Source organism: Manacus vitellinus, unplaced genomic scaffold (assembly GCF_001715985.3).
Source record: "Manacus vitellinus isolate BGI_N305 unplaced genomic scaffold, ASM171598v3 scaffold_110_pilon, whole genome shotgun sequence".
Lineage (NCBI taxonomy): Eukaryota > Metazoa > Chordata > Aves > Passeriformes > Pipridae > Manacus > Manacus vitellinus.
Genome location: NW_021938845.1, coordinates 774,817 through 785,727, shown reverse-complemented (window position 1 = coordinate 785,727; position 10,911 = coordinate 774,817). Strand labels below are relative to the sequence as shown.

At 55.0% G+C, this 10,911-nt stretch overlaps 3 protein-coding genes across 3 annotated transcripts in view; 2 read left to right on the top strand and 1 right to left on the bottom strand.

Moving 5' to 3' along the window:
• COPG2 (coatomer protein complex subunit gamma 2) overlaps positions 1 to 4,128 on the top strand; it is a 5,072-nt gene extending 944 nt beyond the window's left edge. The window contains exons 3-8 of the mRNA XM_029965608.1: positions 205 to 344; positions 470 to 641; positions 1,421 to 1,518; positions 2,344 to 2,482; positions 2,592 to 2,690; positions 3,779 to 4,128. Of these exons, the coding sequence (XP_029821468.1) occupies positions 205 to 344; positions 470 to 641; positions 1,421 to 1,518; positions 2,344 to 2,482; positions 2,592 to 2,690; positions 3,779 to 3,909 (779 nt within the window). The 3' untranslated portion in view covers positions 3,910 to 4,128. The remainder of the gene's footprint in view (positions 1 to 204; positions 345 to 469; positions 642 to 1,420; positions 1,519 to 2,343; positions 2,483 to 2,591; positions 2,691 to 3,778) is intronic.
• A 291-nt stretch (positions 4,129 to 4,419) lies between these two features.
• Positions 4,420 to 10,679, bottom strand: MEST. Its single transcript, XM_029965625.1, has 10 exons — positions 10,563 to 10,679; positions 10,134 to 10,211; positions 9,344 to 9,480; positions 8,147 to 8,205; positions 7,867 to 7,907; positions 7,627 to 7,697; positions 7,017 to 7,118; positions 5,905 to 5,981; positions 5,454 to 5,517; positions 4,420 to 4,997 (listed from the first exon to the last, which is right to left on the bottom strand). The coding sequence occupies exons 1-10, from the start codon at positions 10,677 to 10,679 to the stop codon at positions 4,880 to 4,882; spliced, it is 864 nt and encodes a 287-aa protein (XP_029821485.1). The 3' UTR covers positions 4,420 to 4,879.
• Positions 10,680 to 10,761: 82 nt separating this feature from the next.
• The window catches only part of CEP41 (centrosomal protein 41), a 21,513-nt gene continuing 21,363 nt past the window's right edge, over positions 10,762 to 10,911 (top strand). The window contains exon 1 of the mRNA XM_029965624.1: positions 10,762 to 10,843. Within this exon, the coding sequence (XP_029821484.1) occupies positions 10,762 to 10,843 (82 nt within the window). The remainder of the gene's footprint in view (positions 10,844 to 10,911) is intronic.

Below are 10,911 nucleotides of genomic sequence, written 5' to 3'. Positions count from 1 at the left end.
CCCAGAGAAGCTGTGGCTGCCCCTGGATCCCTGGAAGTGTCCAAGGCCAGGCTGGAGCAACCTGGGCTAGTGGAAGGTGTCCCTGCCTTCAGTTCTCCTCCAACCCAAACCATTCCTTGATCCTGTGACGCCTTGGGATGATCCCCACGGGTGGGAGCAGCGGGCAATCCCATCCTTAACCTTCATCTTCTCCTCCCTCCCCAGAACAACTGGCAGCCATCCCAGAATTCCAGAGCCTGGGTCCTCTGTTCTGGTGCTCCGAGCCCGTCCAGCTCACGGAAGCAGAGACCGAGTACTTCGTGCGCTGCGTCAAACACGTCTTCCCGAACCACATCGTCTTCCAGGTGAGGGATCTCCCTGGCTCTTCCCGGGATGGGAGGGAGCTGGGGGGTGGCTGCTGCCTGCCAGGGGAGCGTTTTCAGGGAATAACCCTCCACGGGGAATGTTTTTGTCCTGTGCTCTGCCGCAGTTCGACTGCACCAACACGCTCAACGACCAGCTCCTGGAGAGGGTCACGGTGCAGGTGGAGCCGTCGGACGCCTACGACGTGCTCTGCTGCATCCCAGCTCCCAGCCTGGCCTACAACCAGCCTGGGATGTGCTACACCCTGGTCAGGATCCCCCAGGACGACCCCACTGCAGGTACCCCTTGGGAGGGATCATCTGTGCACCAAATCCCTCCAAGGAAGGGTTTGGAGGACACCCAAGCGTTTGGGGTTTGGCATCCCGGGATTCTCACAGGGTTTTGGGTGGAACCCAAGTGTGTGTGCAAAGGATTTGAGGTGGTTTTTAAACAGTCAGTGGTGTTGGGTGGTTAAAACTGGGATTTAAAGGAGATTTGAGAGGGTGCAGGTGGTGGAAACTGGAATTGAGTACCCGGAATCAAGGCGAGGAGCACGTGAACATTTGGGGATGGTAAAGATCAGAACCAGTCAAAGGAAAATACAAACACTAAAAAATAATGCAAATCATAAAAATATTAGTAGTCTAGGACTCTACAGAATTGACCAGTGGAATTATTCCTCTCTTTAGTGAGTTAGAATCAACTGTGACATGTAGGAATGGGATTTTCCTGGCCACGAGACTTCCCTTTCTCTCTTTTATCCCTCACCGCTGGATCTGCAGTGGGTTTAACATGACTCAGCTCGTCAGTGCAGTGGTTGTTGCTTTAATAGCAGGCAAGATCAGGACTAACCAGAATTCCCTGAACTCTGCATCGTGCTCCACTTGGCCGAAATCCTGGTGGAATCCCTCCTGGATCCCACTGGGAATCAGGGTCCTTGTTATCCCACGACCCTTTGGCCTTCCCCTTAAAATCAGCGTATTTCTGATGGATACTCATTCCAGTCTCTGGGGATTTTTTGGGGGGGAAGGGAGGGCTCTGGCACTGATTATCCCAGATTTCTCTCTCTGCTTCCCAGTGTCCTGCACCTTCAGCTGCACCATGAAGTTCACGGTGCGGGACTGCGACCCCAACACGGGGGTGCCAGAGGAGGATGGCTACGAGGATGAGTACGTGGTGAGTCCAGGCTCTGCTTCCTGTTCCCCTTGCCCTGTGGAGACAGGATTGGTGGGGGCAGGCAGGGGGAAAAAAAGGAAGGAATGATTTCCACTGTTTGTTTTCACAATCAGTCTTTCCCACCCCAAGCTTTCGCACTTCTGTTTAGCGTGGAAATAGAAGTCAGGTGGTGTCAGGAAGTGTTGGGAGAAGAGAAGGATCCAGGAAAACCTTGGAGCCCCTTGCAGGGCCTAAAGGGGCTCCAGGAGAGCTGGAGAGGGACTGGGGACAAGGCCTGGAGGGACAGGACACAGGGAATGGCTTCCCAGTGCCAGAGGACAAGGATAGGTGGGATATTGGGAAGGAATTGCTGGCTGGGAGGGTGGGGAGGGGCTGGAATAGAATTCCCAGAGAAGCTGTGGCTGCCCCTGGATCCCTGGAAGTGTCCAAGGCCAGGCTGGAGCAACCTGGGATAGTGGGAGGTGTCCCTGGATGGAACTGGATGATCCTTCAGTTCCCTTCCAACCCAGCCCAGTGTGATTCCATGGATCCTGAGGAAATCTCTCCCAGTGGATGCCCAGTGAGGGCTACAAAGGGCTTTAAGCCACAAAGTGAACCTGATTTTCTGTTCTCTTTTAGTCCCTTCTGTGTGGATGTTTTTCATGTTTACAAATGACCAGAATAAACCCAGTTTTTCCCCATTTTTAGGAGCCACTGTCACGTGCTTCTCCCAAAAATTCAAGCCAGGCATGGCAGAGCTGTTCTGGCAAAATGCCACTGGATCTTTCCCTTCCCAGGCTCCTTTCCTGCCACTGCCCTGAAAATCTCCCTCCCTTTCCCCCTCAGCTGGAAGACTTGGAAGTGACCGTGTCCGACCACATCCAGAAGGTTTTAAAGCCCAACTTTGCAGCGGCCTGGGAAGAAGTGGGAGATGACTTTGAGAAGGAAGAGACCTTTGCCCTCAGTTCCATCAAAACCCTTGATGGTGAGACAGACAGCCCCTCATTTGTTGGTGGTAAATCTGCCAGGCTGGGATATATATTTTTAGGGAATTAACCTGGAGGTAATTTCCTTTTTTCCATCCCTGAATGCAGAAGCTGTCAACAACATCGTGAAGTTCCTGGGAATGCAGCCCTGTGAGAGGTCGGATAAAGTGCCGGAGAACAAGAATTCCCACACTCTTTACTTGGCTGGTGAGTGTTCCCTGCTGCTGGATCCCACGTTGCCACGTCCCCACAGATTTCTGCTGAAGGAAGGGAAATTATTTGGGAGGTTCTGCTCTTGTTTTGGGAGCTTTTGCTCTGTAGAAAAGAGGGGGTTTTTTCCCTGTGAAAGGCTGCAGTGAAGCAGTAAGTTGGATCCTGCTGTCTTGGATGTGCTCAGGCTGAGCTCTGTGTCTGGGATTGGAGGAATTCTGCTCGTGGAGTCCTCTGGATTGAGAACTTCCAGAGCAGACACCCAAATAAATTCCCTGCCTGGGGTTATCTCAGAAGGGCAGTTCCAGGATCATCTCCTTCCCAAGGTCCTGTCACTAAAGACACTTCCTGGACTGCCCTGCAGCACCCACAGCTTCTCCTGGAATCAGGGAATCATTTGGGTTGGAAAAGCCCTCTGAGATCATGGAGTCCAACCAGCCCCAGCAGTGCCAAGGCCACCACTGACCATGTCCCCAAGTGCCACATCCACAGGGCTTTGAAATCCCTCCAGGGGTGGGGACTCCACCCTGTTCCAAGGCCTGACCACCCCTTCCATGAGGAAATTCCTCCTGGTGTCCAACCTGACCCTCCCCTGGCCCAGCCTGAGGCCGTTCCCTCTCCTCCTGTCCCTTGTTCCCTGGCAGCAGAGCCCGGCAGGACTTGCAGCCCAGAAGTCCCCCTGAGCCTCCTTGCTCAGGTGAGTCCCCCCCACTCCCTCAGGTAGTTCTCCAGCCCCCTTCCCAAGGCTCCTTCCCTCCCCTCACACGCTCCACCCCCCCGTGCCTTCCCTGACCGAGGATCCAGGTCCCAGCAACTGAGCACAATCCCTCCCTACCTTGCGCCACACTATTCCCAACACAATCCAGGTGCCAGTGGCCTCCTGCCCCGCTGGGCACACCCGGGCCACTGTCACCAGCCCCCCCAGGGCCTTTCCCAGCTTCCCAGCCCCTCTCCCCCCACCCTGGAGCTCCGCGGGGTCGGAGCGACCCATCGGGGCAGCGACTCCTCTGCCTCGCTGTCGGCTGCTGGCTTAGGCCTGGCTCAGAGCCTCTCCTAAGCCCAGCCCTGCCTGTCTTTGCCCCCAGGTGTGTACAGGGGTGGCTGTGACGTGCTGGTGAGGGCCAGGCTGGCGCTGGGGGACGGGGTGACCATGCAGGTGACGGTGAGGAGCAAGGACGAGGCGGCCGTCGACGTCATCCTGGCGGCCGTGGGCTGAGGCCGAGCCGGGCCCTGGCCCCTGGAGAGGCCTGGCTGTCCTTTTGCATGTGGGTTTTACTCCTCAAAAATCTGGGAAGATATTTTGTACGAGGTCCCATTCTCGGTGGCTTGGCCGTTCCCACGTCCCCTTCCCTCCGTGTCACACATTCCCACTTAATTTATGGGAAGGGAAAAGGGGGGCGTGTGCAGGTGGGTGAGGAAATGGGAGTCAGGCTTTTTTTTTTTTTTTTGCCTTTTTTTTGTCCAAAATCAGTTTTTATTACCAGAAAATAACCCCTGGTTCGAGCGGCGGGGTTCCTACGAATCGCTGTTAATAAAATAGAGATTTCTTGTTCTGGTTCTGCCTGGTTTTCAGCCCAGGAAAAAAAAAAAAAAAAAAAAAAACAAACCCAGCCCGTTTTGTTCAACAAAAAAAGCCCCTTATTCCCAGATTAAATTCCCAACATAGGCTGGTAAAAAAACCCACAGGGAAAACCTGCAGGTTGACGGTGCCTTCGTGGTTCTTCCTGGTGGGAAAATCCATGTGCAAAAGAGATGGAACTTCATCTCCTGAGGCAGGTTTATGTCAGGTAATTCCCAACACCGGTGCAGCCTGTACTGGGCTGGAATGGGAAACATCCCATAGCAAAAACTGGGAAGGGGAGGGGATGGAGGGACCTCTCTGCTGCTGAGCTGGTGTTTCTTTACCAAGCCAGGGTGAGGGAGGAAGGAAGAAACACTGATTTAATGCTGAGTTCACCTCTAAATCCAGGGTTAGGCCGGTCCAGAGGGTGGGAGAGCTGTTGGCATCCCGGAACTCTTTGCTTTTCCCACACCTGCCTGATGTTTTCCCGGTGTTCCAAAGGGTTTAACTGCCCGAGTGCAGCCCTGAGTTCAAAGTGTTGGCTCTGGGAGGTAAAGCCAAGGTTTTTTCCTGCCCCCCAAAGCCTGACTGGGAAGCAGAGGGCGAGAACTGGAGCGGCAGCAGCTCAGAAGGAGTTGATGAAGTTGAGGTACGAGTTCAGGAATCCCGTGGGATCCTCCAGCTGGGGATAGTGGCTGATGTGGTCATCCAGCACGGACACTGTGGACATGGGAAGCAGCTTCCTGTGGGAAGAGTGGAGCAAGGTTAGTTAAGCTTAAGCACAGGACCAGCAGCAGGCTCAGCCCAGTGCCACCAGTGAGGAGGGCAGGGCTGGGATTCCACCCAGAACGTGGATTTGGGATCAAAAAAAGCCCCAGTTGGCCAGTCTTCCGAGTGCTGGATTTCCCCCAGGTTAGTTTGGAGGAGAAAATTCCCTCAGGGATTAAATCTTCCCTCTGTGGTTTTAAAATTTGGCACTGGTTTGACTGAAAATTGTGATTTTTGGGGGTTTTTTGGTGCCTAAAATAGGGAAACAGTTCCCAAACTGCACAAGGCTCCGACTTGGAGTCACTTGGTTCCAGGTGGGAATTAAGAACAGCCTCTGTGAGAACGGGATTGGAGGGAAAGGCAGCCAAAATATCCCTTGGAATGAGGCCCCAGGGGGGCACATTCCCACTGGGTGGTGGGTGGGATCTTGCCTGTAAAGCTGGAGAAACTCCGGGTGTGGATTCACAGGGTCCAGGGGGCCGTAGATGAGATGCACTGGGAGAGAGAAGAACGAGGAATTTATGCCCAAGGACATCCCTAAATTTAGCCAAGGGCCAAATTCCCCCCTCACGTGGAGCTTGGGAAGCTTCCAGTGGAGCCCTGAGCAATCCAGGGGCTCCAACAGCCTCCGGTGTCCTGGTTGGAACTTCCCTGGAGCAGCACCTGGAATGAGCCTCTCAGGGAATGTCGCTCTGCTCAGCGGGACAAGCTTCCCTTGCCAAGGCGTGGCTGAGCCTTGAGCTGGAAGTTTGGGATGTTCCCCCTGGATTGGAGCTCCATCATCATCACCAGGATGACGGGAAGCTCCGGCGAGGAGCGGGAGGGGACAGTTCCCACCGATCCCAAGCAGGAAAGGAAGAGATTCCAGGGATTCCTACTCACGTGGGACAGAGGTGGACACCAGAGCCCCGACCCAGCGGCCACTGTGCTGCTTCCTCTCGTTGATGTACTGCAAAACACTGAGGAGAAATCCCTGGTTACAGACATTCCAGGGGTGGCACAGCCTGGGATTTGCTCCCGGGGCCACGGATGGTGAGGGGGGATCTGCATCTCCCATGGATCTCCCTGGGACAGCAGCACCACAACAGCATCCCGGAGTTCAGTGACTCGGTTCTTCCAGGGGGAGGAAAGGAGAGAAGGACACACTGAACAGGGATGCTGGACCCACAGCCAAGAGATCCTCCTGAAAGCCCAAACTGGAGCAAACAGGACCTTCCAAAACTGGAGTTAACAGTGCTTCCCAAACTGGAACAAACAGGACCTTCCCAAAATCCCAAACAAACAGGTCCTTCCCAAACTCCCAAACTGGAGCAAACAGTGCTTCCAAAACTCCCAAACTGGAGAAAAGAGGACCTTCCAAAACTGGAACAAACAGGTCCCTCCCAAACTGGTGCTTCCCAAACTCCCAAACTGGAGCAAACAGGACCTTCCCAAACTCCCCAAACTGGAGCAAACAGGACCTTCCCAAACTCCCCAAACTGGAGCAAACAGGACCTTCCCAAACTCCCCAAACTGGAGCAAACAGGACCTTCCCAAACTCCCCAAACTGGAGCAAACGGGTCCTTCCCAAACTCCCAAACTGGAGATTTGGCACTGGGACTTCTGGGAATGGCCCAGAAGATCAAGGTCATTCAAATCCAGAGGCAAAGCTCTCCTGGGACAATTCCAAGGGATCCATTCACCTGCCACAGATTTATCTCCAGTCCTTGAACACCCCCCCCCAAATCCAAGCCCTTGACTTCCAAAGATGAAAAAATTCTCACATTGGATCATTTCAAACTCAGATCCAATTCCAAACTTTATTTCCCTGCCCTGCATCATCCCAGTGGGAAATCTTGGTCCCACATCACCTTCCAGCTCTTTTTTTTTGGGATGAAGATGATCCCAGGCTCCAACAGAAGCAGCTGGAGGCTCTGGAGAGCCTCTGGATGAGCTCTGGGAATCTCGGAGCAGGTGTCCCAACTAATCCCCTGCAGGAATTCACGGTGACCTACCTGTCCATGACAAGATTCCCGTCGTTATTCCGCACCGCCGTCCACATATCCCAGAATTCCGCCTGGGAGGGCTGTGTGTGGGGCCCAAAAACTGCTCCAAGCCTGGGAAAAAAAGGGAGTTTGGAGAGGGCTTTTTTGGGGAAAAATCCCTAAAGGCAGGGCTTGGGTGGGGTTTCATTGCCTCTGGAATGTGGAATTCCAGTTCTTGTGGGAGAGAAGGAAAGCAGGGAAAAAGCCATGTGGTGGTTTATTATTAGCCCAGCCTGGAGAGGGAATGGCCTGGAAGGTCAAGGTTGAAATCCAGAGGAAAATCTCTCCTGGGATGGTGCCAGGGAATGCCCTCACCTGCCCCAACACCTGCTAATTCATGGAATCGTGGAATGGTTTGGCTTGGAAAAGACCTTAAGGATCATCCAGTTCCACGGGCAGGGACACCTCCCACTATCCCAGGTTGCTCCAACCCGGCCTTGGACACTTCCAGGGATCCAGGGGCAGCCACAGCTTCTCTGGGAAATCCATCCCAGCCCCTCCCCACCCTCCCAGCCAGGAATCCCTTCGAATTCCCGCTTCCCTGCTCGGCTCCCATCCCTGTGGACTGTTCCCAGCTCACCCTCTGGAGAAGAAGAAGAAGTTCATCAGGCGCAGGAGGAGGGGGGACAGCAACCCCCCGTCCTGGAGGAGCTGGGGAGCAAGGAGAACAGGAGATGGGACACACGGATCAATCCTGTCTCCATGGAGAGCTTTTCCCACAATCCCTGACCCCGGAGACACCCACAAGGTCTCCTGGTGGGACACTGGTGTTTATTTGGGATACTGGGAGTCAGGCTGGACAGAGAGGGGAGCAGCTCACCTTCTGGATGAACCTGGGGTGGTATGTTTCCTGAAAAATCCCTGGAAGGAGGCGGGAAAACAGAGCTGTAAATCCACAGGTGCTTTGCTTCCCATTTCCCGGTCCCTCCCCGTCCTCGTGGGGCCATGGAATGTGGGACAGGGAGCCAGGATTGGCCTCCTAATCACGGCACCTTAATTGTGCTTCCCTTGGGATTCAGGTGAGGGAGATGGGAAGGCCACCCTATCCCACGGATCCCAATCCCATGGATCCCCATCCCGCCTCTCCAGGCGATCCTCACCTCCGTTGGATAAGCAGAGGCTGTTGATCAGGATGCTCCCGGTTTTATTGTGCTCGTACCTGGGGACACCAGAGGGGAAGGTGGAACACGTCCAGACCTCTCCAGGATCCAAGGAATGACCGCCCAGGAGGTCACAAGGACACTGCCAGGTCATCCCTGGATCCCTGCTGGGATTTGGATGGGTGGGACCCTCGGGAATGACACGCCCTTGAGAGCTCTCGGCCTTGGGAGGGACGAGGAAAAGGGGGATCCCACTGATTGCTGGGAATCATCTCCATGGGGACAACAAGAGGTGACAGGGGTTGGAATGGTGTCCACGGGGACAACAAGGGGTGCCAGGGGTTGGAAGGGTTGGAATGGTGTCCACGGGGACAACAAGGAGTGCCAGGGGTTGGAATTGTCTCCATGGGGACAACAAGGAATGCCACGGGTTGGAATGGTGTCCGTGGGGACAACAAGGAGTGCCAGGGGTTGGAATTGTCTCCACGGGGAAAAAAAGGAGTGTCAGGGGTTGGAATTGTCTCCATGGGGACAACAAGGGGTGCCAGGGGTTGGAATTGTCTCCATGGGGACAACAAGGAGTGCCAGGGATTGGAATCACCTCCATGGGGACAACAAGGACTGCCAGGGGTTGGAATTGTCTCTGTGGGGATAACAAGGAGTGTCAGGGGTTGGAATTGTCTCTGTGGGGACAACAAGGAGTGTCAGGGGTTGGAATCACCTCCATGGGGACAACAAGGAGTGCCAGGGGTTGGAATTGTCTCTGTGGGGACAACAAGGAGTGTCAGGGGTTGGAATTGTCTCTGTGGGGACAACAAGGAGTGTCAGGGGTTGGAATTGTCTCTGTGGGGACAACAAGGAGTGTCAGGGGTTGGAATTGTCTCTGTGGGGACAACAAGGAGTGTCAGGGGTTGGAATTGTCTCTGTGGGGACAACAAGGAGTGTCAGGGGTTGGAATGGTGTCCGTGGGGTGCCAGGGGTTGGAATGATCTCCATGAGGATAACAAGGAGTGCCAGGGGTTGGAATTGTCTCCATGGGGACAAAAAGGAGTGCCAGGGGTTGGAACGGTCTCCGTGGCGTGTCAAGGGTTGGAACGGTGTCCACGGGGACAAGAAGGGGTGCCAGGGATTGGAATGGTCTCCGTGGTGCGTCAAGGGTTGGAATGGTGTCCATGGGGTGCCAGGGGTTGGAATGACCTGTGGAGCAGCTCCTGGGCCACCGTGTCCCCGTAGTCGTGGGCCAGGAGGTTGATCCGGTGGCGCTGGAGGCCGAGGTGCCGCGCGAGCCCTTCCACGACGTCGGCCTGCTCGAAGATGGAATAGCGGTGGGGCCTCTGGAAAAGCAGGAGAGGGGCCCCAGTGAGAGCCTGAGCCCACAAATCCCGGGAGAAACCCCCAAATGGGATGGAAAACAGGAGTTTGTGACCCTGGATTGAGCAATGGGATGTCCTGGATCACCAGTGGTGTCCACATTGTTCGTGCTCCAAAGGGATCAAGGAATGCTTTGGGATCATCAAACCCCACAAATTCCAGGAGAAAGCCCCAAATGGAGGAATATCAACAGGAGACCAGCAGTTTGTGATCCTGGATCATCTGGATGTCCTGGATCACTGGTGGTGTCCACAATGTCCGTGCTCCAAAGGGACCAAGGAATGCTTTAGGATCACATCAAACCCCACAAATCCGAGGAGAAACCCCCAAATGGGATGGAAAGCAGGAGTTTGTGATCCTGGATTGAGCAACAGAATGTCCTGGATCACCGGTGGTGTCCACACTGTCCCTGCCCCAAAGGGATCCAGGAATCCTTTGGGATCATCAAACCCAAGGGAGGCCCCACCACAAACCTCCCTCGTCCCTCCCACTGATCCCTGTTATCCCACGTCTTATCCCTTTTCCGAGTGTAAATGGGAGGGAAAACTGAGCTCCAAAATGCCTGGATCTGGAGCTGGAAAGCATCCAGGAAAACCCTCCTCCCGGGGCTACTCACGGGCTTGTCGCTGAAGCCAAATCCCAGGAAATCCAGGGCGATCACCCGGTGGAAGCGCTGGGTCAGCCCTTCCCAGATCTGGGAAGAGGGAGAAATCCATTAAAAAAGCATCCAGAAGGAGCAGCCGGGGATTGCTCCACCCCGGGAGCATTTTCCAGCTCCGGGAAAACAGCGGGAGCTCCGAATTTCCCAATAAACAGCTGGACCATCCCAAAAAAAACCAAACCCTCTCCAGTAAATAGCCGTGGGTCTTTCCCAGCTTTGGGATGGAGCGTGGGGATGTGAGGAGAGCTTGGATCCCGTGCGGGGTTGTTGGGAGAGGAAGAACAGGGCGGGTATCCCGGAGTGGGGCCTCCGGAAGGAATCGGGAATTCTCCTCTGGAGCGGGGCTGACTCGCCCCCCTGGGATGTGCCCCCGGCTGCCCTCACCTTGCTCCAGTCGTAGCTGGAAGTGGGGAATCCGTGCAGCAGGATCACGACGTCGGAGCTTCCGACGGCGCCGCCCGAGTCTGCGGAGGGAATCGGCTTTTCCCACGGAATTCCCATGGAATTCCTCCCTTCCAGGACGGGCTTTGGGTCCCGCCCAACAACACGGAGGCGCCTCTCCCCCCGCTCCCCAAAACCAGGGATGGGGTTGATTCCTTCCCACCACGACTTCCCAGTGGGAAATCCAGGGATTTATTCATCCCGAATTATTTGGAGCTGCCTCGGTGAGCAACTGCTGCTCTGGGAAAAAAGGGTTCCCGGAATCTCCTCCGTGCTGGGATCCATCGGAGGC